Source organism: Pezoporus flaviventris, unplaced genomic scaffold, assembly GCF_033815535.1.
Source record: "Pezoporus flaviventris isolate CSIRO_AGI_PZ_B2104156 unplaced genomic scaffold, CSIRO_AGI_Pfla_v1 ptg000002l, whole genome shotgun sequence".
Classification (NCBI taxonomy): Eukaryota; Metazoa; Chordata; class Aves; order Psittaciformes; family Psittacidae; genus Pezoporus; species Pezoporus flaviventris.
The window spans coordinates 45,137,662-45,165,240 of record NW_026892550.1 but is presented as its reverse complement, the minus strand read 5'-3'; the positions used below and the strand labels follow the sequence as shown (position 1 = coordinate 45,165,240).

General features: G+C 39.2%; 1 protein-coding gene across 1 annotated transcript in view; it reads left to right on the top strand.

Annotated features, from left to right (window-relative positions):
• Positions 1–17,654, top strand: part of SNCA (synuclein alpha) — a 68,816-nt gene extending 51,162 nt beyond the window's left edge. Inside the window, exons 5-6 of the mRNA XM_061476950.1 lie at positions 15,961–16,050; positions 17,025–17,654. Coding sequence (XP_061332934.1) covers positions 15,961–16,050; positions 17,025–17,057 — 123 coding nt within the window. The 3' untranslated portion in view covers positions 17,058–17,654. The remainder of the gene's footprint in view (positions 1–15,960; positions 16,051–17,024) is intronic.
• The last annotated feature ends 9,925 nt before the right edge of the window (positions 17,655–27,579 follow it).

Genomic DNA, 27,579 nt, shown 5'->3' with positions numbered 1-27,579 from the left:
AAACCAGAAATTGTAAGTAAACATGGCATGCCCTTGACTTCATGCCCATGGCAAGCCTCTGGGATTATTTGGCTTTGTAGCAGTGCAAAGCTCATCACTCTGTACTTCAAGTGAACCTCAAGAGGCTGTCTGGGAAGCAGAGAGGTTGTCCACTGGAGGGACTGGGAGCCGGCTCCTTTAGGGCAGTTTGTAAAGAGCAGGTATCGAAGGGTGATTTTACTTGTGAACTTTACAAACTTCAAAATGGGCTCTTTCTCAAGTCATGTGGCACTGGGAGAAAACAACTATCTACGCAGTTTAATAATTGATGGAAAAGGAAAGAAATGTTATCTGAGAAGTGCTGGCACATCTATACTATCCCCAACCTGGGAAACATAAAGTTAAATCTATCACTGAATGTATGGAAAGCTTGAACAGATTCTGTGTGTACCACAAGAAGTTATGGTAGATGTCTGTAGAAAGATTATATTTAGAAGGCAGACAGATACTGGTATAGCTCTCTGAGGAGCTTTATCCCAAATGTCATCGCAGCTTTTATAGCAATAAATAAATACATTAAAAAGTAGTTTTAGTTAACAGGAGTTTTTCAGAGTACACTATGCTGGTGGAAGAACTGAATTACAAGATTTGATGCTGGTATAGATACATCAATAATGGCACACTGATTTCATGGTCCCAATATTTACAACTAATCCAGCAAAAATTTCAACTGGATGCTCCATCTTGGATTTCTGCAGGGTGACTTCACTGAACATTTTGGCAAGCTTAGCAACTAGAGTTCATTACTTTGTTAAACTCCCATTTGGAAAGACAACTTTTAATTAGCAATTGCTTAAATATGGGCTATTGAGCAGCATCAGATTGCTGTGACTAAAACAAAAAAATGTATTGTGGAAAGGGATAAAAAGTTGTTTTATTTGAACTGGAAAGCTCCTTTAGTATTTTGGTAAGCACTCTTAACCATGCTGGGACACTTAAACACCTACTGGACAGTTCACTGACATTTCAAGTCTGAAGATCAGGATCAAAGTGGTGGAGCAACAGCACTGATGTTCCCTAAGCTAGAGTGTCGAGTGATACTGCAGGTCTGGTCAGTACTGCATTTTGGTAGTCTTCAACTAGCAGGCCAGCATGCCGGAGGTGTCGCACTGACAGACCCCCGGCGGTGACCATAGGACTTGGAGCAGAGTAGGTGGTCCTTTAGGGATGTGAAGGAGAGAAGCTTCATCACTTCCTATGTAATGGCAGGGGAATGTTCATTGCAACAAGTCTGGCCAGGGAAGACTGTTCTTACCCAAGGTGAAAACTACAGTGAGATGGGGACAGTGTGTCCTTGCTGAGAGGCCGTCCACTGGAGCAGCTGTGACTTTGAGGGGTGGGAAACAGCAGATGGCTGCTGGCTTTGCAGTTTGTGATCCTAAAGTGTTAAAAACCAAAAGCAGAAGGGAAAACAAAACATATTTCGAGCCCAAAAGCAAAGCTGCCCGAGATGTGAGCTCAGCTGGGCTGGGAGTTTTGTCAGCTCTTGCCTGCCCCTTGCTGCGATTAGCAGGTCTCAGGTGGTTGTCTGAGAGCAAGATGTATTGCTCATGTGTATCATGTATGAAGGTAGATTGTTCTCTATGCTCAGCCACATCTGTGCCAGAAAGGTATTTATTTAGGCAGGAAAAAGAAGGAATGAATGCTTCCTTTAGACTAGCTGTAGACAGCTGAAGAATAAAGAATGGTGTTTCCAAGACATGAGTGCTAGGGAATTACCTGTTTAGCCTGGGATGTCCGGTCTCAGTGGTGTTACAGGCTTTTGTGGGCTCAGTCTGGCAGCCACAGTCAGGGCAGAAGCTTTCCCCTTCCTTTGTGGAGAGAGCCGTTTATGAAAATCTGTGCCTTTGGCTTGGCTGAGGCAGACCATTTGAGCTGAAGTTAACCAACTTCCTGGGAATCAGTGCCCCCAAAGATACAAACAAGCTTTTTCAGCTGATGTCTGGGTTACTGTGCTGATATTTTTCAATATGTTCTTACTAATTTTATATATTCAGAAGGTAAGTTACTCCCATTTTTCTTCCCTGTCACACTGCAGGGAAATATTCCTAAAATTAAACATTGCTAGCTGCTCATTGCAGAGTGACAACTGAATTACCAGATCAGTTGGTGCTGAAAAGCTTTTGGATAAAGCTGCAAACATTTTGCCTTGGTGGTAGGAAGCAAAAGGAGTATTAATGGAAGTCAGAAATATTGGAGAAAGTCTTTGTGGGTCAAGAATATTTTTCTGCAAGGTTTTGAACACGTGTTTTCCTGGCCCATTGTTATCAAATCTGCATCCTCCCAGAGAGGTGTAGATCTGAAACTCCTCAAACACTAGCACTTTGAAAGCTCTGTTTTATAATATTAGGTGGAAATTTCTCTCCAGATTTTAAACAAAATAAAATAAAATAAAACCATTTAGAAAATGAAAAGCAGTTATGGTGGATGTGACACAGGAATTGTTACTAGGCCACCCAAGCCCAAAACCTAATATTGAAAGAACTGTTTCAGCTGTGGTTGCTGAGAAGGGAGAGACTAGATTTCCACATGATTATTATTTTTCACTGAGTAAAGCCCAGGAAGTGATGAACAGCTGCAGCATAAGCCCTCACAGATGGATAAAATAAGCATGTTTCCTCTCCTAGGATCACTGTCATCATTAACTTGAAGTTACTTTTCCTTCAACACTGGAGTGGTTCATCAGATTTGTAATAGTAAGAAAATATTTACCTGTGGGTTGGTTTGGGTTTGGTTTTTTTTCTTTTCATGGGCCGTTGTCTGCATATTCATTAATGCGAACTTTGTTTTTTATGTTAATATTGTTCCTGGGGGGTTGTGTCATTTTCCACTGGTATGTTCACTGTAGAAACCAGCTAATACATTTAATTTTGCTTTGAGTACAGCCAAATCTCCATCAGCTGCTGTGGAACAGCTTCTATCTTTCAGAAAAACAAGTGAGATCATTCAGAATTGAGTCCCTGTCAGAATTATCTGCCTTCACATAACGTAGTTCAACTGTTATGCCTAATCAGAACCATTTCTACTCTTTAATGTGTATGTACTAGGAGAATTCAAATGGCACTGTGACTGTATAATTGACCCATCTTCCTCTGAAATATTATCAGTGTTTTATATTCCAATTAATTAAATCCTACAGCTGAGTGTTCAGTTAGAAATGTGTAAAAGCTTCTCCAAGATTTGTAGCCCTGATGAATGTTGCTTCTGGAGTTGCAATATTGGGGGTAAATTACAGTCTTGGTAGATAAGTGATCTATCAGGGAGATAAATGATCAGACACGGAGTCTGAAGACAGTGTGACTGCTCTGATATATACCCATTAAAAATGTGGTTCTAGATACCTAGAAAATGCGTATTTTAATAAAGTGGTATGTCAAGGACTGGTACACCCTTGACGCATCACTTAAGTATCTATCAGGTTTCTTGTGCTACTGTGCCTGAGCTCTAATCTCTATATCAAATGATATGCTTATCTGTGTTAAGAAGTTAGAAGGGAGAGTTATTCTTTTAGTGTCTGTGATAAAGCCTCTTTGGTTGTCTGCATGATTGACAGCAGTTTTGATGTTTTATCAGAGAACAAACTGATGGGGTTAACAGATGGGTGGACAGTGGACATAAATCAATTACACATTGCTAGTTTTTCACTGAGAGTGCACTTTGCCCTGGTTAATTTGTGTGAAACCTGTTTTGATCTAGAGTATGAGGCCCAGTTACTTTGTAGTTAGTGTTAATAAAAATGTTTGAATGTTGTAGGAATAATTAAGAAACAGTTAATTGAAAGGGATGTAAAGAAGGAGCTATGAATCAAATCTAGTTGTGGCAGGGATGGGGGAGGAAGTGTCAATAGTCCATCAGAAATCCACGCTCCTCCCCACGACCTGTAGCTTTTCTCAGTGGCTTTCTCATTCCTGTAAAACATATAGTGCCTTGTGCAGAATATTTTGAATGAGATTTTTTTTCTTCCTCTGAAAGAAAAAAGAAAAAAAATCAGTTTGCAGTACAGTGCATTCATATTTACTCTGGGTTTTTCATTCTGTTGAACAAGCTAGTCAGTGCTTTTTCTACAGGAAAGGCAGACTGGTCTGTGCTACAGGACTAATTGTCTGTACAAGCATATCGCTGGGAATGCACCAGAGGTGATTGCCTGGCCACCCATACGATATAACAACTACTCTTTGAATTTTGGTTTTGGCTGGTAACAAATATCCATAAGATACCTTCTGTGATGTCACAAATTCATTGCTGAAGTGCAAAGCCTGACCTACAAACTTCTTCCCAGCGTTTGTAATGCTGAAGCCTGAATTATTCATAGAGCAGGGACTCTGAGCAAACTGCAGCGGCCAGCGTGCTTCAGGTGATTAATGAAAAGCCTGAACTAGTGATTTACAATGTAGATGAGTCACTAATATCAAGTATCACAGACAGGCTAACAAGCACGGGAGAAGGTTTGTGTGAGAGAGTGAAGGAGCCATCTTTCCTAGGCTGGTGACAGAGGCAAGCCTAAGCACCAGGGCTGGTTACATCTCAGTGCTCCCAGGTGTTGAATTTCAGGTCATTGGTTAACCATACATATCCCCAATGTGTGATTAATCTTATGATGAAAAACAATCACATGCACTTCAATGGGATGAACATGTTCAAGTGCTTTAGGTTACTGGGGCCTACAGGACTTGCATCCTATGCCTTTGAAGAGGATAGTCATAATTCTCATTCAATGAGTTGAGTGTCTCCAGCTGCTATTTACAAGGCACTTGGCTTTGAAAGGGGACACAGTAATTAAAATTTATTTCATAGAAGCCCCCACGATGTACATATGTTTTGTGCATACAGATTGTGTAGCTCATGGGGTTCACAACCCCATCTTCTGTCTATTATTAATCCTGTCTTCTCTTTTCTTTAAAGTTTAGGAGACAGACCAATTTTTAATTTGATTTCTTTTTTCCCCCTGGAGAAATGGGCAAATGGTGATACATTGTATTCACATGAAGGAATTAGGATTAGATTTGAAACCAGTTAAACAATCATGGACGAGGAAAACTTTTCTTCCTGACTGCTAAATGCTTAACAGGGTGCTGAGTGGTCAAAGGTCCCTTTTAGGATTTTAAAATGACAAGATAAAAATGAATTTAAATTCTCTAACATTTGCATTTGTGACAGAAAGAATTATGAGATGCAACATTAAATACTTGAAGTCCTCCCACTTGTGCAGTGATCACTGAGTCATTGTACCAATACAAGCCAATTTAGAAAACTTCGCCCCTGATATAAATGTTGGGCCTAATTCAGTTGGGAAATGGGAGCATCACCCACACAACACAAAGCACCGGAGCATTTTTCTTTTGCACAGAGTAATCAGCAGCAATGTATAAAAAAAATTACTTCAGTGCTGAAGGGGTTCTGTTTCTTCAGTGAATAGTCATTGTGAGAATGTTGTCTCCAAAGTTTGCTTTGCTTTACATAAATCTTGGTTTCCATGGGGCTATTGGAACATGTATTAGGAACACACTTTGCTTGAATGCTTTCCCTTTATATGTGAATCTTAATGCTCCTATTGCATTGATGGTACAATAAAAGAGCTCTCTTGTCACTGATTTAATTTGGTAAATTACAGATGGTTAAATGCTGAGACTGTCTGCCTTGCTGGATAAAAAGAGTTTGCATCAGGTTTCAAAAATGTTATACCTTATCAAATTAAATAGTTTGGCACTTCAAACACTTTGGGTTTCTGAAGTTAGTTCTTGATTCACTACAATGTTATTTTAATATTAAACCTATGTAAAAGCTTTGACTTCCAATGAACTAACTATGTGCTTCAGTGTATGTTTGAAAATCATTTGCTGAATCAAGGCTTATCTGAATCTAAATGTGTAAAAATAATTCAAGTTCAAGTAGATCAGCTTTTAAGCTTTCATTAGTAATGTTATTTTAAGCTTCTCTTATCAGATTGCTTACATATGGTACGCATTTGTTGTCCTTGTTGCAAAGAATGTGTTGAATTCCTTTTCTGCAAGAATCCATTCAGAAAAGTTTCTGAATAGTTGTGGCAGCAGCTATTACTCTGTAAATAGCTTTTTGAGGATGCTAGATGGTCCAGGGCACATCCCAGCAAAAGTGTCTCCTGTTTAGGTAAACATATCCCACTAAGCATCCGCATTTCCCATATGTGTTTGGAATGTTTCAAGTGTAAAAAGAGATTAGTAACGTTAGAGCAGTTTTGGTTGCAATTTCTAATGCCACTGCCTTTCTTGGATAATTCTTGGCAAATGAACAACTAAACCAGTGAATACGAAGCAGTTGGTTGTTGCCTGCTCTTACAGAAATTGCACACATGTACAGAAATCCCTGCTATTTTCAGTAGTATGGTTTCCTCATTGAATCTGCTTGTTAAACAATGCTTATTGTGAAATAGTAAACACGTCAACTGGGTTTATGCTAAACCACTACAAAAAATATCATAGTTTAATGACAGACATTGAAGTATTCCTGTGGTGGGAATGCACAAATACTTATCATCAGATAACTGAAATAAAATGATTTGGAAATGGTGATTAAAAGATGATAATACAGCATATTGCTGAATTTCATTCAGTTCATTTGTTCATGGCAAACTACATTTACTTTTAGCCTTGTATTCCACATAAGTATTTTCTAGTATGGCTCATTTCTGAAATGGCATTTGCAAATAAATTCACCAGCTGGGTGTCTAACTGATACAGCTTGAGCATTTGTAAACACTTGGGCACCCAGCTGTGGCAGTCATGCAAGTGAATTGTGTTCAGATCTGCATGGGTGATCTCAAGATCTGGCTCTTATTCTTATCTAAATGTTCAGCAAGTAGCACGTGTAGAGAAACATCTTTACGGCTGGTAGCAGATAGGCTTTTGTGTTGTTTTCAAACTACAGGGAGTCATATCATAAATGCACATCTCTTTCTGAAGGATGGACTTGTCCTGACAGTCTTTTTGCATCATCCTCAATGCTGAAAATATGAAAAAGCTCCATCCTAGTGAGAACATAAATGCTTAAGATGTTGTATTGCTCTGGGCAGCATATCAATGTTTATTGCAGGAACTGTGAATGTGGCTTGTAGGAGAAAGAACTGTAGCAACTGTAATTGATTTCCCATGCGTGTACTTTTAATTCCGCCTCTGTTTTAACTGAACACCCTCATGTCTATAGAACAAATTTTGATAATCAGTCTCACTGGCATGGCATGCATGGAATTATTCTTCCACAACTTGATCTGCACATCTGTAAATCACATGTAGCTGACTGTTATGCCAGGAATTCAAAAAGTAGGTTTGGTTTGTTTTTTTCTATTTATCCCCAAAGTAGAGGGTATAATAAGCGCAAATGCTAAGCAGTATTTCACTCAAAACTTACTGACAGAAATGTGGTTTCACTTGCCCTTGTGGGTTTAGTGAACAGAATGAATGTTTTACCTCAACTATATTTTTTGTTTGTGTGTGCTACCTCTATGGTCTTGTATGCATCGTTTTGTTTCCGTCATATGCTTAAATATTAACGGGGTGATACTTGGAGTATGATTAGAGTCCCCTCTGTCAAGTCAAAAACATATGTGAAGAAGAGGGTTATTTCCCTTTTGTTATGCTCCTTGTGGCTGAGGGCCAGCACTTTCTTGTGAACTGTAGCAGTTCACGTTGATTGCTTTGCTGTGACTCCACTGTATTCCCAGTTGCAGAGGGGATACCCCGGCTTAGCTGGTGAAGTTTTGGGAGCTACTGTGATTAATACTAAGAAAGTACCAGAAGGAAAGTGCCGTTCTGACAATTCTGTCAACTATCATTCTATGCTGCTTTGATCCTTTAAAAGCAGCTCTGCATTTTAATTTCAGGTGGTTTGGCGGAGTTTATTAATAGAAGACTCTTTCTGGTTAAAATGGTGCAGTAACAACTCCCTTTTGAAGCTTAATCAGTGGCTGAGGAGACTGGGAGCCAACACTGGTTCAGGTAGTTTTCTCACGTTAGACACCACTGGGGCTTGCCCTCCTTTTCCTCCACCAGCCTGATGAGCAAGCAGTCTCTGCCCTACTTGACTTCTTCAAACACCAAGCAGCCACATCCCAACTCTAGCGAAGACTTAAATGAGATACAGGTTAGTGGATGCTCAGGAGATTTTTTTGTTACTGCATTTTGTGGACAGAACAAGCTGGGTTAGTCCACAGAAGACTGGAATGAGTTAGCATAGCGGTTTCTTCCAATATCAAACCCTTTCTACAGAGAGAAAGGGGACTGTGTCCACTGGGAACAGGACTAGAGATACTGGTGCTAAATGATACTGAGGAATGTCAAGGTTAGACACCAAGAAAGATGCTAATGGTAACAGTATGTGCAGGATTGAGATTGCCTGGGTATGCTGTGGATTTTTTGTAATCGGAGGCTTTTAAGGTGTCTTTTCCCCAGACATCTGTTGCGAATGACTTAGGGAAAGTTGAACCTGCCTAAAGCAGAGGTGACTCCTCGAGGTCATCCAAACTTGCACTTTTACCATTTTCTATATATGAAGTAGTAAAGATTTTTATGGTACTTTTATGCTGTTTTGGAGCAGCAGCAGATGTCTGAAAAGAGACAGGCTGTTCAGTGGTACAGGTATGAGTACAAAGATGGCTTAGTAAGGTGAAAAGTTATACCAGGCTTATTTTAACACATAGATAAGAGCAGAATTTGGCCTGGGAAAGGTGGTTTTGCTTTGAACTCCACTCTCATGCAGTATAGAGGACAGCAGACTTCAGTCTGGCGCTTTACTTCATCTAAGTCAGAAATGAAAAGCAAAAATAATGGTAACATTGCCAGAGGAGAAAGGAAAGAAAACACAACACACGTACTCAAGTATTGTGTATTTAGGTACTAGTCCTTTAGGAGTCTCCTCTCCTGCACCTTACTAAGCAAACTTTATTAAATATTTCTTTCCACTTACTTCAAAAGAATCATTTCTTCTTTTATGGGAGAAGAATAAGCTGAAGAGATGTTTGTGTTTCGTGCTAATCTTTCCCAATGTAAGAGAAAGCTCTGTGTAGTTGTATACTTGTTCTGGGTGAAAATGGATAGCTCAGGAATATAAATTTTAAAATGCAGTCTGACTTTCTAGTCTTTTGTAGTATTTGATCTGCTGAATAGATCACAATTGCAGGAAATACTCCTAAAACCTTTATATAGTTTAAAAAAATATATAAGAACTTCAAAAAATTGTTTCAGGTGTTTCTCAGAGGAAGTGCTGATTTCTTCCTTGAAAGAAGCATGTTTTAAAGTTCCCCAGCTAAGTAGTGTTGTAATAGGTTGGAATTGAAGGAATGCTTTAAAGAGATCAGTCAAGATCACAAGATACTTGCGTTCTAGTTTTATTTAATAGATGCAAATCTCAGGTATCATCCTTGGAGTTTGTTCTTGGTGATAGGTTCATACAGATTGGAGAATCCTCCATTGCTGCAGGGGGACAGATGGGTTTAGCTAATCGCATGTTGCTCCTGACACATGTAGGGCCAGGCTGTTCTTCAAGACTTCTAGTTCAGGTGATTCCTTTGTGATTATATGAACCTAGTTCACTTGTGCTTTCCTAACAGGTTCCTTCATCTTTCCTCTCTGTTTTAGGATGTGATCACTCCTGCTGTTGATCTTTGGGATCTCCCAACATCCCTAGCAAAGTGCATTGTGTAGGCTGAATTCTGTATTCAGGAGAAGGCACCCTTGGGCTGGATTAGACCAGCAGATTGATTACTCTAAAATATACCTTGCTCAGGAGAATATCAAGTGAGGAACGGGTGTGACATCTCTCTGATAGGAAGTTTACTTACCATAGAATCATTACCACTGTTTTTCAATTAGCAGCTACGGAAATTTTTCTAAAGCTCCAGCTTTTTCTTTCGCTACCTGTGGAGTTATCAATGTCACTGTAGATTTTGGAAGCTGAAAAGCATGAAGCTGACTGTGTTCTGGGTGCATTTACATGTGTTACTGCTGGCACCTTGACTCAGCCCCTAGGCAGCCTGTTCTTTTCAGTCACCTGTAATTAATGCAGATGTCCATCATTTTAGAACTTGTATGACCTGCTGGTCTGACCTGGGCAATGGGAAGGTTCTTCATATAAATCACAGCCATTTATCAGCAAATAACCTATCAGCAGCTCTAATTAGGTACTTTACCAGCCTGGTTAATGCAAAAAAATTAATCTGAGTTTGAGGAAAGTTGATTGCTCACAGAAATGTTCCTGTTATACTCTGAACTGAGTTGAGTCTCATCTTTACAGGTAATACTAAGCAGAGAATTTTAAAGGAAGAGAACAAAAATATCACACAATCTGTGTTGTATTGAAATATGGTTTTTTAGGCTTTTACAGCACTTCATAAATTGTTGTAAGCAGCAAGTCTTTCCAGCTATTTATAGACACCAAGATGGACCTATAACCACAAATATGTAGACAGTCTTCACATTTTTTGTCTTTTCATAGGCCCCAGGCTTTATCTGCTTCACTTTTATTATTGCCAACTGACTGGCATAAAAATATGAACCAAAATGCAGCCTGCAGCACTTGGAGGCACTGTGTTGGCCTTTCATTGAAATTGTGCTATCATGCTGATACTTATTTGTTTAATTAAATGTTTCTTCTTCACTTCCACTGTCCATTTAAAGAGAATGAGGGCTCTAGTCCCATTTTATTATTGGTATTCTAAATGAGTTGTGCACTGGAACAGCTAGTTTCCTTCACACATAATGATTTCTCATCATTTCATTCACTTAGGTGTTCAGTTTAGTGACAATTAAAACAGTTCACTTCTTTCTAGCTAGTGAATAGATATGTCTCCTGTCTGTATCTTTGGAGTAAAACCACTAGACTGATGCTCATGCTTTGTCATTTGCACCTGAGGCTTGGAGCCACTGACTATTGTATTAAGTGAACAAACCTTTAGACCATCCTAAGCTGACCTGGCAGTCAACTCCATGTGTTTTGTACCTTAGGACTAGAAAAGTAAATAAACTGAGGCCTTTTAGCATATCTTTGTTTTGCATATTGTTGAGAGTTTGCTGTTCTGTTCAAGTGATTTGCTCCCACCTGGTAAATTGGACTTTATGGTCAACATACCTGTAAAAAATAAATTACCAAATTAGAAAGACAAGTATTTGTTCACTTAGGTCCAATATCCAGACCCTAAGTATTGTGATACTTGGTGGATAAAAAGAATAGCAATTATTTTCCTTTCAAAGGTGAATTTTGATTCCATTGGCATGGAAAATTGCTATTCAGCTTGTATCAAGAGGTGAATTTAGATAGTATGCATAACAACTGTCCTTGAGGCTATACAACACAAATCCCAAAGTTTTTCTTCAAGCTTGCTGTATAATGACAGTCCCTGAAGAAAGTTCTTTTACAGGGTTTTTACATACCAAAATGAAATGGGTTTAGTCAGGCTAGATATTCGGTTACCAGTTGTAAGGGCTTAAGGCAACCCTGATGAATTATAGGTTTAGGATGCAGTAACAGGCATGAGACCAACAGCTTTAGGGATAATCAGTTTCTCTAAATGATGGTGTGGCAATAAAGGCAGATTAGTAGCACAATTATCTAGACTGTAACAACAACAAATTCAATAATTCACTAGAAGTTGTCTAGACTTAACATATGAGCTTGCAAAGATGTATATGACCACGCCTCACAGGCAGGCAGGAGGCGGGCATGGCTTCTTCTCCAGATGAGCTACTCAGAACAATTGATGAGCTTGGGAAACATCAAATTCCCTGATGGGATTGTCCTTTCTCCTGTTAAATTGAGAAAGCACTATTTGGGCTTGTTCACCAAGCATTGCATCCCACCTCTCTGCCAGTTCTGTTCTTGGTATGCGACAGGGCTTGGAAGTAGAGTCCAAGGCAATACTACCCTTACTGTAATCTGTTAGCACATGGTAATTTTGCAAGGTACTAATGCTATTGGTTGCGTGTCTTTGATTTTATTTTTTATTTCAAGCTCCCCCAGGTACCAGCTGGTATGCACGTACAACTGGACTAAGTTAAAAATGCTTTGCATGAAATATTTTAAGGGTCTCAAGGGACTTTAAAGGTCTTTACAAAAGAGGTGTACCAAAATTATCTTGTGAACCAGCTTTTTTCCTTTTCTAGTTCACTGCTTTTTCCATAGTGCCTCTTATCTTGTTTTGCAGCTAGTCAATAATTACAAAACACTCAATACAGACTGGCAAGTGATGTAGTGCAACCAGTGTTCATTGAGTTTATAATTATTTTGTTGAAATTAACTGTTATTTCTCATGTTACATTTTTATGTGTTAGAGGCATGTGTTAGCTTATTTTTGTGTGTAGAATTCATTGTGGACATAAAGCTTTCTGCTAGATAAAAAAATCCTCCCACAATATCTGCATGAGAAATTGAGGGCACAGGACTCTCTGGAGATGTATAAAATACAAGTCGTACCCAGAGTGATCATGCTCCAAACTGAGATAGAGGTGGGTATTTGGTTTTTCTGAGTGGAATCTTCAGGGTACAAGCAGACATCCTCAACTTGCCATTTTTCTAACACCTTGTTTATTGTGCGAGTTACAGTTTTCCCTTTTTAAAGTGTTTTCCCTGCAATAGAGCTCATTCTCCTCAGTGAAGAACTGACTTAATCGCTGAGAATCTTATGTTTAGCTTTTCAGAACTAATAAAAAGCTTTCCCTCTGGAAATACCCTCCTAAATGGTTTAAGAATAGAGGTGATAGCTTCAAGAGAAAAACATGTCTTTCGTTATTGGTCTATTGGGTGTTTTTTCTGTTCCATAACTGAGTTAGGTTATGGAGTTATGATCATGAGAATGTAAAATTGCATTTCTTTTTTTTTAAGGGGGAGATAAATAATGATACAAAGTGTACCTTTAATGGCTCTGTGTTACTGGGGGTGGGTGTTTACCTTTGTGATACTTCAAAGTGACAAGTACACCAGAAGCAGAAAGCGCTAGCATTTAAAGTGATGTGGTCACCTATGCTATGCATTTAAATGTAACAAATGTGACCTTGAGTAATATCATTCTTATCTGAACTGCAGTGACATCAACATGAAAGGTGATGTTCGTGTTACTGTTACCAGCTAAACAATGGTGGTATGTCTTTCTCAGGAAAACAGTCCCCTTGATGATTTGATATGGCTTCTGGTTTGCTTCATTAGAAAAAATACTAGTGTTGTGGTTGAAAGCTGCAGAAGAATCTCCATCCTGAATTTGTTGAAGGAATTTGGGAAGATGATAAATTCAGCTTTTTAAAGGCATTGTGTCTCTGTAATGCCAACGGAGAGTCCAGACCCTCTGCAGAGGTTCCTAACAAACAGTGTACGACCTTTGAAGCTCTTTGAAATCCATCTGGCAAATCTTGTTCTTCATTGTAAATAATGGTCGTGGCAGTTTCACTTGCCATCTGTTCTCCTGCTACGGTTCACATTAAACTGCATGCTTTCTTCCTTGTGCAACCTCAAGACTGATTTTGGGTGCAGTTTTTCTTGATGTAGTGATTGTTGGCCAAAGCTGTTCCTTAATGATAGGGGGAAGCAGAAATTAAATTATATCTTAGATCAAACAGGAGAGCAGTAGACTGGAACTGTAGGTCCTTAGAGCAGATACGTTAGATCGAGTGCACAGGAACAGCTTTTAAATTTGCTTTGTACACATTATGTAGCTATTTCAGTCAAAGTTGATAAGGATTGATGTTACTCGGCATAAATACTCCTAAAAATTTGTTTAGAAGTTGGATATTAAATATTGCGCATCAAATAATCTTAGGAGCTTGAGTGTTTTGGTAAGCTGGGGGAGAATTGTAATTAAACCCTGTTTTTCTGATAATTTCGTGCTCGAAAAGTAACCTGTCATATTTAACACCCAAAATTACTAGTTCTTCTGGAAGACACAGGCCTAAGTAAGGATGTTAGGAAGCTTATTCGTTGGTGTCCCTGACTGCATTTTGGAATTTGTCTGTGTTATCTATGCCATAGAGCAAGGCAGAGTGTTAACTGTTAGCAGGCCCATGCATGGAGACAACTTGGCAGAATAGTAGGCATTAACTCCACAAGGATTATGCTGTTTGCATGTAGAGGAAAAAGCATATCTGGCCCCAGTGAGAAGCAATGGCACCAGAAAACTTCCTACTGGACCTTTTACAGTCTGAAGTAAGAGATAGAAGAATTCACATTGTGGAAATGAATTTTGCACATTATGGACTTTGAGGGTGAAAAACATGTACATGCACATTCATCAGTGCCAGGAGAGGTGACCAAACCAAGGAAGAACAGGATTTGTATCTGGCAGATAAAGTCACAATTTGTGAGTGGAGAGATGCAGCAGGTGAGGAGCAGAGTATTATGACTAAGGTCACCTGGTTAAACCAAAGAGGGAGCTGATATACAGCAAACTGTGAACAGCAGCAGCATGATAAACACTGTGTGAAGGTAAAGAGGGTTCAGTGCCACCTGTTGTGTGTATTATTTTCTATTTGGTGTTAAACTTGCGGAAGTGAGTTTCAGGTTTAGCTTCTCTTATCTTCAGCCTATCTATATCCTAAATATAATTATCATCACAATCCTATCAATTGTATACTTTGAAGAATTACCTCGTTAGTCTAGTTTGTGACTTACTTAATTTTGTACTTACATCTATGCTACCAACCTGAAGGGTTTTTTGAAGTGAATTTCTTCCTGAGTGTCTGTAATTTTTTTTAGTGCATTTTTGTCTAGATTGTCAACTCATATAAATCAGCATGGTCACAGTAGTTCCACTGAGCTACTCTGCATGTTTTCATACCAGTTTTCTTACAGTTCAGGATGGACTCCAGTGGTCATTGTTCTGGGAAAGTTCATGTTTCTTCTCGGTGAACTTCTGTAGTAACAACTACTACGGGAATTGGCCCGTTTGGAATGGTTTGGGTTTGTTTGTTTTTTTTTAAATAATATCTGTAGTTCTAGGACAACACTTAGGTAAACTTACTCAGCAAGTTATTCCTTACACTGTTGCATGTCATTAATTCCCAGAAGCATTTATACAAATTTCTTAAAAATAGAAGTGCTTCCGTAATGGTCAGTAATGGAAGAAGGTGTAAAAAGCTGGGTATCGTGCGCTAATACTGCACACTGTATCGTATGCTAACACTGCACAGAGTAACATGCCGGTTGACATAGTAACGCATATGGAAGTGTGACCCATTAAAGGAAAAAACCTTTTCCCAATACAGCTAGGTTCTAAAACTGAAGCTAAAAACCAGCCTGAGTTATAATAGTTCTCCCTTTTTTGGCTACTTTGAAATTGACTGTAAAAGGGCTAAAACTGTAAAATAAACAATGACTTATGAGACAATTGAAGTGTCTGTAACATTAAAAAATATATAATTGAATTACTAACATTAAAAATACCCAGTTGAATTACTATTTCATTTGTGTGTCTTGATACTACCCAAGTCGTCTGGCCTGCTTTTACAACTCCTTTTGCATACCTGTGACTGTATTCCCCCAGGTAGTCAAACAGAAATGAATGTGATAACCTACTTAAACAGTTTGTATGGGACTGTCTCTTAAGGAGCAAAAAAAACCTTGTTGTGGTTTGGTTCATGACTTGACCAAAGCATTTTATATGGGATTAAAATATTTTCCAAATCTATTCAGCAAGTTGGTGGTGACACTGTGCTTGTATTCATATTGACTTCTTGGCCTGTCCATGGCAACAGAGAAATGGGATATCAGCACTTCAGCTATTTGGAAAAATGATGGTAGTCATTCCCATGGATACCCCTGTGGAACATGGAGAAGATCTCTCTGGAGCTATTCACAACCCCTAGCAACATCCCGCAACCAAGGGACAGGCCAAGAAGTCAACCACTGGTGGGGAGGAATGACAAGACAAGCAGTTAGTTTATCACTTTTCTTTCCGTGTTTTAAATGTAGAATGAAGAAGGTTTCCTGCAGGAGGGAATGGTGAATAATACCAATGTTGCTGTGGATCCTGAGAATGAGGCCTATGAAATGCCTCCAGAGGTAAATAAGTTGTGGTATTTGCTGTGCATGCATGTAGGAGAAGGGGGATGCACACTTAAGTTATATTTGCCTGGCACAGGCTGATGCTGTGAGCTGCAAGGGCACAACAGAAGCACAGTCACTTTGGTCAAGATCTGGGAATCAGAAAATCCATTGCTTTCTTGATAGTGAGAAAGTTTACCAGAAAAATATTGTGTATGTTTTGAAATACCTGTGGCTGGGTTTCTGAGTAATCTGCAGTAAACTTGTATCTTTTTCTTAAGTTTGATAGGACATCTGGGAAAAACTGCATCTTATCTTCCTAGATTGTTTTAATGGCTTAGCCATTTATCAAAGCATCACACTTTGCAAAGACGATAATTCAGTATTATACTCTTAAATTCATGCAATTATATGAGTAAATTATCTTGTTGCTTTTTTCATGAAGCTGCTATCTAAAACCTTACTACAGTGTTTGGCATGATGCATTGGTAGTTGGAGTGGCAGTTTCACAGCAGTATAGATAATTAGGTTGCAAATCAGAGGTATAAAACGTTTAGGCCATGATCCAGTAAAAGACTTGAAGGCATGCTTCATCGCTAACATTGAATGTCACTGAAATTAGGAGGGCTGATCATGTAACTGTAGTTAAACACATACTTAAATGATCTACTGGCTTATAGGAGTGTCTGCAGCACCTAGTGTGCTGTTCAGCTCAGAGTTAGTCCTCCCTCTCCAAGGGAATTGCCGTGAGTAGCCTTGTGAGTTCCTGGCAGCATCAGCTGAATGACGTGTTAATCACTGTAAAAGCTTAATTCTCTTGCAAATACCACAACCACAGTATCTGAAACAAAACAATAAAAAATGGAAAGATCCTGATCACATGAAAATCCATAATATTCTGATATTGAATCCACTTGGACTAGAACAAATGGTGAAGGTAGGGTGCATTTATCTGAAGTACTAGTAGCACTGATTTCTGCTCTCCTCATTAGGAAGAGTATCAAGACTATGAACCTGAAGCATGAGAGTCCTTTCCTTCCTTTGTATCTCCTGAAATCTACTACTAAAGACATCCCATCCTGTACAAGTGCTGAGTTCCAATGTGCCCAGTCGTAAAATTTTTTTACAGTTTTTACAGTGTATTTTGAAGTCTTCCATCAGCAATGATTGGAGTATCTGTGACTGCATCCACCTCATTTCAGCATTTCCCTCCTGCTGAAATGAAAGCTGGTTGGCAGGGTTATTGTTGTGCTGTGGATATTGTGGCTTCAAGTTTAAAAGTTAACAAAGAAAATATTAAATAAAACCACCTAAGTGTCTACTGCTTATTTCTAACTCTGTACATGTTTTGTTGATAGGCTGTCAGTAATTTGATATTGTTTATGATACAATTTTTATTTGTTTCCTATGACTATTCTTTCTGTGCAGAGATGACTTATTGTGAGAGCTTTATATATATGTGTATGTATTATACATATTAAAAAGAAGTAATCAAGCATGAACTATGCACCTATAAATATTAGCTGTTGAAATTTTCTTGTTTTGTGATGTGTTTTATTAACCTGTGTCTGTAAATACTGTGACCAACTGAAGCGAATAAAATGTAACCCATTAAAAACGAACTCCTAAAATAGTGTTGATTTACAACACCTTCTTTCCTCTCCAAAAACCCGTGTTAATGTATTCCCGTGAAGGAACGGGAGGAACAAAACCAGCAAGGGGAAGCCCACTCTATACAAAATCAGGGTGAAGAATTGAGAGTACCAGGGCCCTTTGAAGAATTATTATTTCATGGTTGTTAGAGCACTGGGCAATACAGAAGAGTGATGGATTAGTTGCAAACAATTTGTCTTCTATAAAGATCCATTTAGCAAAAGTACAATCTACTGTCTGTTTTTAGACACTCTAATTTTAGTTATTATATTGCCTGGATATTTTTCCATCCAGGAAAATTTTCTTCCAATCCAGAAGACTTAAATGTGAGATACTTTTACTTCTCTCATGTTTTATTACCTGTTATTTTGAATCAAATGTTGCCTCTAACTGAATGATGCAGTATTTTTTTGTTTATCTAATCCTGAGCAGGATTTTGAACTTTGCATACCTCTAGTCTTCCCAGTGTTCTAGGGCATGGCTCTTAAAACAGGTAAATATCATTGTCTGGTTTTGTAAATGTGGAAACTTTAGCATAACCACATAATGTGTGACACTGGTATTTACAAAAAGAGACCCAAATCCCCAAAGGCTGAACTCTCCAACTTGTTCTTGAAATGAACTCCTTTCTGGCTTTCTGCAGCCTTCCTTGTATTGGCATGCCCAATGTGGAATAGATTTGTCCACGTATGTACCTATCCTAGCTGCATACAGTGGAAGCTGATGGTGTAGCACGGTGAGCCAAAATCACGTGAACATATTGGAGCTGGTGCTTCCAATTTCTCATGTCACCCCCCATTCCCAACCCCACATTTCTAAGGAATTTCATTTATTTCTGAAAAATCGCTGTCAAGCTCTTTTTTCAAAGCAACTAAAAATCCTCTTGTTCATTTCAAACAGCTAGCAGATATTTTCATCAAAGTCCACCACTCTTTTGCAGAAATGCTTCATGACAACCTGAAACAATCCACTAACAATTTGAAGTCTTCTTTACAGGTGATGTGTCAAAAGAATCTCTTGACCTGGACATGTCTACTGTTAAAATTCATCTTAATGCCTCAGCGGCAAATCTATTGATTGCATACATGAAAAATAAATATTAGGACAAGGCACAATGTCCAAATATTGTAAGATACTCCTTTTATAATTATTAACACTGTTTAAGGATCTTTCTGTTGTAGTAGAAGGTTTCAGGAAGAAAAGCCCAGCACTGCAGCATGATTTATTTTCCCAGCATGCTAGTAGGGACTCATCCACCAAAAGCAACAACTGAGGGCAGGCAGATGCCTGATGCTTCAAGAAATAGCACTTGAAATAGCAGCCTAAGTAGAACACATATTTCTGTTGTTCATCGTCTCTTCCACAGCCCACAGGTCTTGATCATTGTTGTTTTTCTATTAGGGAATCATATTAAACTGGTTGGTTGCTCACATGCTGCAGGTCAATCAGGTGCTTCTTAAATAAGCTGTGGGGAGCAGTATGACATAAAAAAAAAAAAACCAGTAATAAGAATAAATTGACTCCTGAGACTGGTCCATTGTCTGAACGTGTAGGAGATAATTGTTTTCTTTCATAGGTTAACATCAGCAAATCATTCAGAGTTTTCAGGTCATTTAAAATGTACCACAGGCAATCAGATTAGTTCTTGTGCCTCTTGCAAACATGCCCTCAGATGGCCCCAAAAGTTCATGGGACCCCTGGTTACTATGGCAGCACAGTAAGATGCACTGCTCTGGTAACAAGCTGCATTTTAATTAGATTCCTTAAGGGCTGTCTGACCATCCTTTCCAGGTAAACTAAATGCCATTTTGGCGTATTTCCTGCAGTGCAATGAATACTGACACGTGGATTGCAAATGTCAGAATTATGTTGGAGAACTGGCAGCTAACTAAGTAGATACTGCTGTATTCAAATTTTTTAAGTGCCTGCCCTGGGTATTAAAAAATGCTTGTACTGTTGTGATCGCATTTGCTTAAGCAATGCCTGCCAGAGAGGAATATAGCTCAGAGCACTTTTTTCCTTAATAGCCTAGATTTCAACTCAAACTAAAAGCAATCTTCTGGTCCTCAAATTACGAGTTAGTAGCAATTCTCACCATATCCCAGTCCTCCAGGGAATAAAAAAAAAAACATGTTGCTTTTTTGTTCTATTTTGACAGATTTACTTGGTCTTATAATGGTTCCTAATTAGACACATTGTAAAAATGGTTTTATTATTGTAAATTATAATTTTAATACTTGTTTTAGATGCCTTTGGTATAATGACTTGAAATCATTGTATTTCAGGGATAAGGCAAGAAATGCCTTCCCTGCTACAAGACCTTCCTTCATTCCATTGAGACAGGTATAGGCAAGTTAAGGTACATTAAACTGTCCTGAACTTGAGGAAAAGTAACATACCTGCATCTCTTCAGGAAGTACAGATTTTACTGGCTTTCATAGTATGGGCAGTCTAGGTTCAGTGATTGTCATATGGGAGCATCCCATGTGAACAGCAGGTCAACCAGTTGCAGCAAGCCTGTCATAGAGCCCTCTGCCTCCAAGCACCGGGAGACTCAAAGATTCAGGGCCATCCATTTAATCCCTGAAATTATTCCAGGAGCACAATGGAAGACAGGTACAGAATGGCTGCCTACACATGTTCATAAAACCTTAATATATAAGTAGAACTACTTAATTGCCTTTAAGATTTGATCCAAAGTTCACTGAAATCTGTTGCAAGTTTTCTTCTGGTTTCACATGAGTGTTCTAGGACACCCATAGTACCCATGCATTTGATCTTCTCATACAAATTATGTGTGGCAGTCTGTACTGACATGATGAGTTTCCAGTTCTTTTCTGTATGCTTTTTAGGGAGAAAATAACTGCTGAAACTCTTGCTTCTAGAGTTTTTTAAGTCTCTGGCTGTACAGTACTTTTTTTTGTCAGATAGATGGTGTTCAATGGAGGTGATGCTCCAGAGCTCTGATCCCTAACTCACTGAAAATAAAGGGAGTGGTTTTGTTGACTTACGTGGGTGTGAATGATTCCTGGTGCCTCTCTTAAGTCTGTGTAGAACTCAGAGATAACAGAGATCAGATGATCAAGGCCCCTTTGCAGAATATGTTAGAGGAATGAAAATAGCAGAAAAACAAAGATTACCATAAAACCCTACAGCTAAGGCATCCCCAGACTTTTTCAGCAGTGCTGTGGTCTTGCACACTGGCAAAATACCATACTGTAAATACTGCATGGTGCAATGTACCTCAAATGTTTGGTTTGAATGGAGTAGTTGTTCCTAGGTATCGCAACTTTAGAGGTAATTACTTGTTCAGGTAATTGATATTTAATGACATATTAATGCAGACTAAATCTTTGTGTTCAGCTCCGGAACAGCTTACAAGGTAAGTGGGAGAAGATAGATGGTTCCCTGCTACTGGTTTGGGTTTTGATTTCAGTCCACACAAGGCTTCCAGTGACTTTGGCTAAATTATCTGATACTTTCTGGCTCCCAGCTTGAGGCTTTCAGTATTGCTGGGAAAGACATTAATAATGGTTTTCACAGGATGTCATCATTCTGCTTGAATATACATAGGTCTGAACTAATAGCATCAGTTTCCACATAAGCAGACTTGCTCTTGAGTTACAGTAACCAAAAGCAAATGACATCTTAGCCTTTAGTGTCTCCATGCTGCATTTTTAATGGAAAATATCATCTGTTTAAGTACAGACATAAACAACTTTTCTTAAGCCTGCCTGACATTTAATGTGTAACTCCGAAGGTTCCTCTGATCTAAAAAAGGCTGGCAGATGGAGAAACAGCAGGTGGAACCTCAGATGAGACAGCCAGGAGGTAACAAACAGGGTAGGAAACTAGGTCAGATGAGATTTCTCCCACATTGGAAGAAATGCATTGAAAATGCTTCCTTGGTGGAGGCATAAAAGTGGGATTTCAGCAGTTTTCATTAATATTTGCGTCTCTGAATAGGTCGGAGTCTGTCAGCATCTGATACATATATAGGGCATATTTCTGTGGGAAAGGTGAATGCCTGAGATTTACAAGTGTGCTTCTTTCAGCTGCAGCATAGGAGATCTCTGTGTAAGAGGCCAGAGCACCCATGCATTTATGATGGTTAACTTAAGATACAACAAGAAGAATGTTGTTAGGAAAAGCAAACTGCTGGGATACCTCAACTTCTTTTCTTTTTCTCTCTACTCCCCACTCTCCCACTTGTTTCTTTCTCTCCATAAATCAGCTAAATTTTCAGAGGATTAGATCTTACCCTGTCCCCATTGCTGAGTGTCCATATTACTGCAAAATCTTACTCCAGCCATTGTGTCTAGTACATTGTGATGAGGCTGCAAGTGTACCTGCAGAGTTGGGACTTAGTCTTTGACCCTCCTTCTAAAAAGAGGAAGGACCACAGCTCTTCTCTTCCTCAGGATGCTTCCATCATTGCTGCATCCAAAGACATGGTAAGACAGAGGCACTGCTGAAAAGCACTGAAGTAGACGCGTGATGGATGTTTAAGGAAGGCAGAGGAGGAGGTTGGAGAAGCAAAACAGCCATGAGAGCCTTGCTGAGAATTGGCTGAAATTCATACTGCCTCCCTCCTCCAGGCAGTGCTTCAGGTGTCGGAGGCCAAAAATGGAAAATAGCCTGTGGTTTTAAATTGCTTCCAGGGACGAGCACCTTAAGGAGCCAAGTAGATTCAGAACAGGGCTGCTTTGCTCTCCATGAGGCAGAATTCCCCTGCTGTTTGAGTACACCTGGCTTTTTATGTTGAATTCCCTTTGCTGTTTTTCTGCCACTTGAAGTCCTCTGTACCAAGAAAATAAAAGCAATTGACTGAGGGGTGTTCTAAATTAATAAATATAAAACAAAGTATAAAAACTGTTTTCATCAGTCTCCTGTATAAGAAAGGGAATTGTGCAATGCCCATGGGACTGTTATCCTCCGTTGTCTGACTGGGAATTTTATTCATGTGAATTTCAGTTGTAAAATTCTGTGAAGCCTTGCAAAAATAATAAAGATGGTCATCTAATGTTAGCATTTGTAAGATAGAATCCTGCTGAATTGGTTACATTACCCAATTCCCAAAACCAGAAAAATCATACAAGGAACAGCCTTGTAAGAAGCAAGAAGACAAGACAGTGCTGTTGATTCAAAGTGGACAAACATGTTTATAGCGAAAATGTAAAGGACAGTCATTTCCAAATGCTACATAATAAGGCCAGGAAGAAATGAAATCTGTTCTGTCAGTCCACTAAGTAAGTGGCAACTTTCACTGGCAAAGAAAGGTGATGACAGCTCCCACGAAACACTTGAAACAAAACTCCTCCTATTTATTCAGCCCCCTCGCACCAAAATAGAGTTCCCTCCTGGCCCAGATTTGCAGCATGAGTGATTTACTTCATTTGAATAATTAGATGTTCTTAGGTGTGAAATAAATGAAAGTGAATTCAAAGCCTTCAATTTTCTTTTCCATTCTCAGTTTTATGAAAACTAAACAAATTCAAATATGATAATTCCAGTCTGTTACAGTCTGTGCAAAAGGCAGTTGCTGTTCACTGAAGGAACACATCTCCTGTATTAATGCATTTCACGGACAGATGAGTTTTTCCTGCCACTAGGAGTTGTTCAATACCTGCATGTTTATAATATAGGTTTACTGTTGACTGCACCTGATAACAGACCTGCTATTTGGAAAATTCTTGAAGAAGGAAATTGTCCTCTCTTTTTTTTTTCTCTAAATTTCATGCACTTTATAGTATGTCTGAAACATGATTTTACACATCCTTATGAGGATGTCATCCTGCATCATGTTGTGTACCTAGGGGTATACATGCATATTTCTTTTTTTAATGGATACTCTGTGTGTTTATGTGTGCATGCATATGGGTAAGTATGTACAGACATTGCCATTAGGTACTATAAAGTGCTACTATTGTAATAATGGTCTTCGTTGGGAGGGAATTATCCCAAATTCAAGGAATGCATTTTAAAGGCATTTAATATAAATACTAGGTAACATTTGAAAGCTTCCAAGTTCTAGCCTCACAACTAACAAGTCAAATCTGAATTAGCAGAGTTTTGTAGGTGTAACCATGTAGCTCTACAAATCCAGATGTGGCTTATTTTAGGTACAGAGCCGGGTTACCAACATCATTTGGTTCCTTATAGTGAAATATGCTCTATTAATAAATATGTACTGTTGCTACTACACCTCCAAACTAGGTGTTCTTGATGATACAGCTACATCAGTTGAGAATCGCATTTATTCTCACCTGGGTAGCGTTTAGTGCTCTTTCAGAAGCACTTGTCATAGTGCCAGTTCTACTTGACTGAGCGTGATAATAAAAGGACCCTACCCAGAAACTCTGGCATTGCCTAGTTGCACAATGGGCTTCTTGCAAACCTTTATTATGTGTGGTTGGCCTTCTACTCCTAGGAACAGTGTGTTTTTTCTGAGCCCTTGTCAGTGGGACTTTAGCTCCTATGTAACTGTGAACAAGATCCTTGTGTCAGCTGCTCTACAGTGAACTGCAGAGCATCATGTAAACAATCATGTTAACTCAGGGCAGTCTGTCTCTCACAAAGAGATAAGCTATGCTGCTTAAATCGAGGGAATTACCCTGAGCTTGAATATCCACCTGTATAGATGAGTGTTTGCACAGCAGCTCTCACTCAAGCAGCTTGACAGCAAGTCAGCTCCAGGAGGATGTTAGCTGGTTAAGTCAGTCTAGAGGAAATGGAAGCAAAAACATGCTCCCTCAGGAGGGTGGGTAGACCTGAAAGAAGAGAATTGGCAATGAGAGGAGTGCACTTTGGGGAGAAAGAGCATTTAACATGTTGATAAATCGCCCATCTGTTTTCTCTCTTTAATAACTTTATCCTGTCTTATATATTACAAGGTTGCTGGAGAAAAGATCATTGGCTATTCCATGACTCTTCACTCCCTAGTACAACAGGACCCTAGAAATTACTGAAACGGGAGTGTGAGGATAATACAGGAGGTTCATGAGTCAAGTGTGTTGCCTCTGGAGACCCTTTTGAAATCTGAACAAGTATGGGTGGTGTTGCAGCAGAGTTCAGCTCTCAGCCCCTGCAAGCTACTTCACCTCTTCGTAAATTGTTGCTTGAGTTCCTGACAGCCTTCTCATTACACGGAACACAAGTGCATCCATGGAAAATAAAGTCTGAATTTACCCAACAGCAAAGAATTTTTGCATTGCTTAAAATGATGTGTCTGTGTCTGCACAGCTCCCACCACTGTCTGAACCAGCTCTACCTACACCTGGCTGACAGGGGTGTACTTTTCAGAGAAGATGCTGAATTCAGAGTGAGATTGACTTTTATCTCATTGTGGAAACTGGGAAGGAAAGGAATAATGTGTGGCTGTACGTTTGCAAAAACCAGATGCTTCCTAGAGGTGAGAAGTATGCCTTTGCTGTTTCTTCAGTACCTGCAGAAGCAGTGTGCCCAATGTAGGGCTGTGCCTTCTGGTCTTGTGTTTGTGGCAGGCATGCAGGCTTGCCATTAGGAAATGAAATCAATGGACAAGTACAGATCCTACAACATTGAAGCACATCAAGGAAATCCTTTGGTAGTGTAAAATACAGAGGCAGACTTTAATTCAAATTCTGTTAATTGTTTATGTTGGTGTGGTTCCTACCCCAGCTGAATTTATGACCCCAATTGTAAAACAGAACTGTACTGTACTTGTAGATAGCCCACAGATCTGAGAAATGTTATTACTGCTAATTCTGAAGCTAATCTGATGCCCCTGACTAATACGGACATAACATGGCAGAAGAAGATAAAGAACTAGAAATGAATTTGTAGTTCGACATTTCTTTCCCTCTGTCTTCTCCTGTCACATGTTTTTGTCTTTTTACCAGGGCTGTATGGCTATCTTAACTTTAGGAAACACAGCACAAGATCAAGACAACCGAGCTGGAAACTGTAAAAGAACAAGATTGCAGGCTCTTCTGTGTCATGCAGGTATTACTGCTAAAGTGACTAAGCCATACTATTTATAGAAGTATGACTTTTAAAGAAAGGAAACACTACTACAGTTGCAGGGTTTTTTTTTTAATATCCCACTTAAAGTTCTACTGGTGGAAAAAGGCAACAGCAGTTTTTTTCTTCCAACTTCATAATTAAACTGAAAGCAAAAGAATGGGGTCAGTTAGATGTAAAATCCCCCCCCCAAGCTTTCTCATTGTATAAAAAATATGAATGTTTGAGTGGATATCACTGATTTACAGATGAGTTTGCAGCTGAGGTACCTGAAGATTAATGTGTGCCCATCTTCCCCGGCCTGGTGCCATGCCAAAGCCACATGCTGACCTCAAGACCCAGATCCCTACTGAAATGACGTTCGGGTTAGAGGAGAGCTGTAACTTATTCTGATCAGCTCTGTGTTTATTGATTGGGGCAGCAACACCCTATTTTGAGCTCTGGCACTGTTGTACCCAAGTGTTAGGAATTGGAGAGCATCCTTCTTAGCCATTTTTATTCCAAGATCTGTAGAGAATTTCACTCACAAACAAGAATGGTTCTGACTCTGTTCCCAAAACACTCTCGCTGAAGAATAGCCTGTTTTCTCTTTTTAACTTTTGTTCTTGTCTTTCTGCTGATCTTACAGTGTTCAGTTACAAAGCCAAAGATGTGTTGACTATCAGGTCATAACCTTGCACATCCCTAATTCCCAGTGGAATCTCTTTAGAGACATGACGTACAGAAAGTGCAGGGTCAAAACAATTGGAGATGCACTGACATTGGAGGGGGGGAAAAAAGCCATCTCTGCTTTTTTTTATTCTCTTCCATTTATGTTATTTCCAAACTAAATGGTTATGAACATGTTCATTTTTGTGGGTACATTACTAGATAACAAGTGGATAGCTTGGCCATCTGAAAAGAAATAGCGCAACAGAACTAGAAAATGGAAACCAGCCTTGTGGTAGCTTCTCTGTAATTATCCTTCAACAGTGATTCTAGTTACATGTAACAGTGTAGTGAGTTTGGGTTTGCAAAGCTGAGAGGGAACCTTGGAATAAGTGATCCAGGTAACAGGAACCAGGGAAGCAAAATCCATTTTTAACTATAGGGACAATTAAAAGGCAGAGCTCAGAGTTCCAGATTTAATTAATCTGCTCATAGCAACCCAAATAGTTTATTTTCATGCTTGTCAATCTGATTTCCTCTCCAGAGAGGAGACTGTGGTCACCTTGCTGTTGCTTTTGAATCCCACTTTGCACATTACTTTGCTATTCACAAATCCTAATAGAAGCCATTCCTTCCTCCTGTCATTGAGAACATCCAGGATTCAGATTTCTTCCTCTCTCTTTGCTGATGCATATCAGATTTACCATCTCCAAAAGTAACTTGCTACAATTTTTGTGGGTGTGCAAGGCTTTTCTTGATCGCTTGAGAAAAGCTTGCTGAAGCACAGAGGGACCTATCACTTTCCTATTGGCATTCACCCAGGTTCACACAGTGGTGTACTTCCAGGGCTATTTTTAATAGTATTGTTTGTAGGAAAATCAGTATTTGTGACTGTCATGTGTCATTTATCAGCCAGCTCGCTGGTGTCATTTCTGTGTTTTCTGATGAGACTGTAAATTCTCGGGACAGGTCTGCAGCCTGTTTCAGATCTCACTTTCACAGTAGTTATATATCCCTGAAATCCCAGGTGCTTCAGTTATTATTATTTATTGTCTGTGCTAGGAAAGCATCCTCAGGCCCATGACATGATTGAGCCAGGAGCTTTAAAATACCAGGCTGAAGAAACAAACCTGACAAGGAGTGTAAATGGATTAGCTGCTATTTACAAAGCTGAAGGGAGATGAGGTTTTGGTGACTTTTTAGAACATCTGGCATATCCCTAGTGCCATGCAAATAAACAAACAA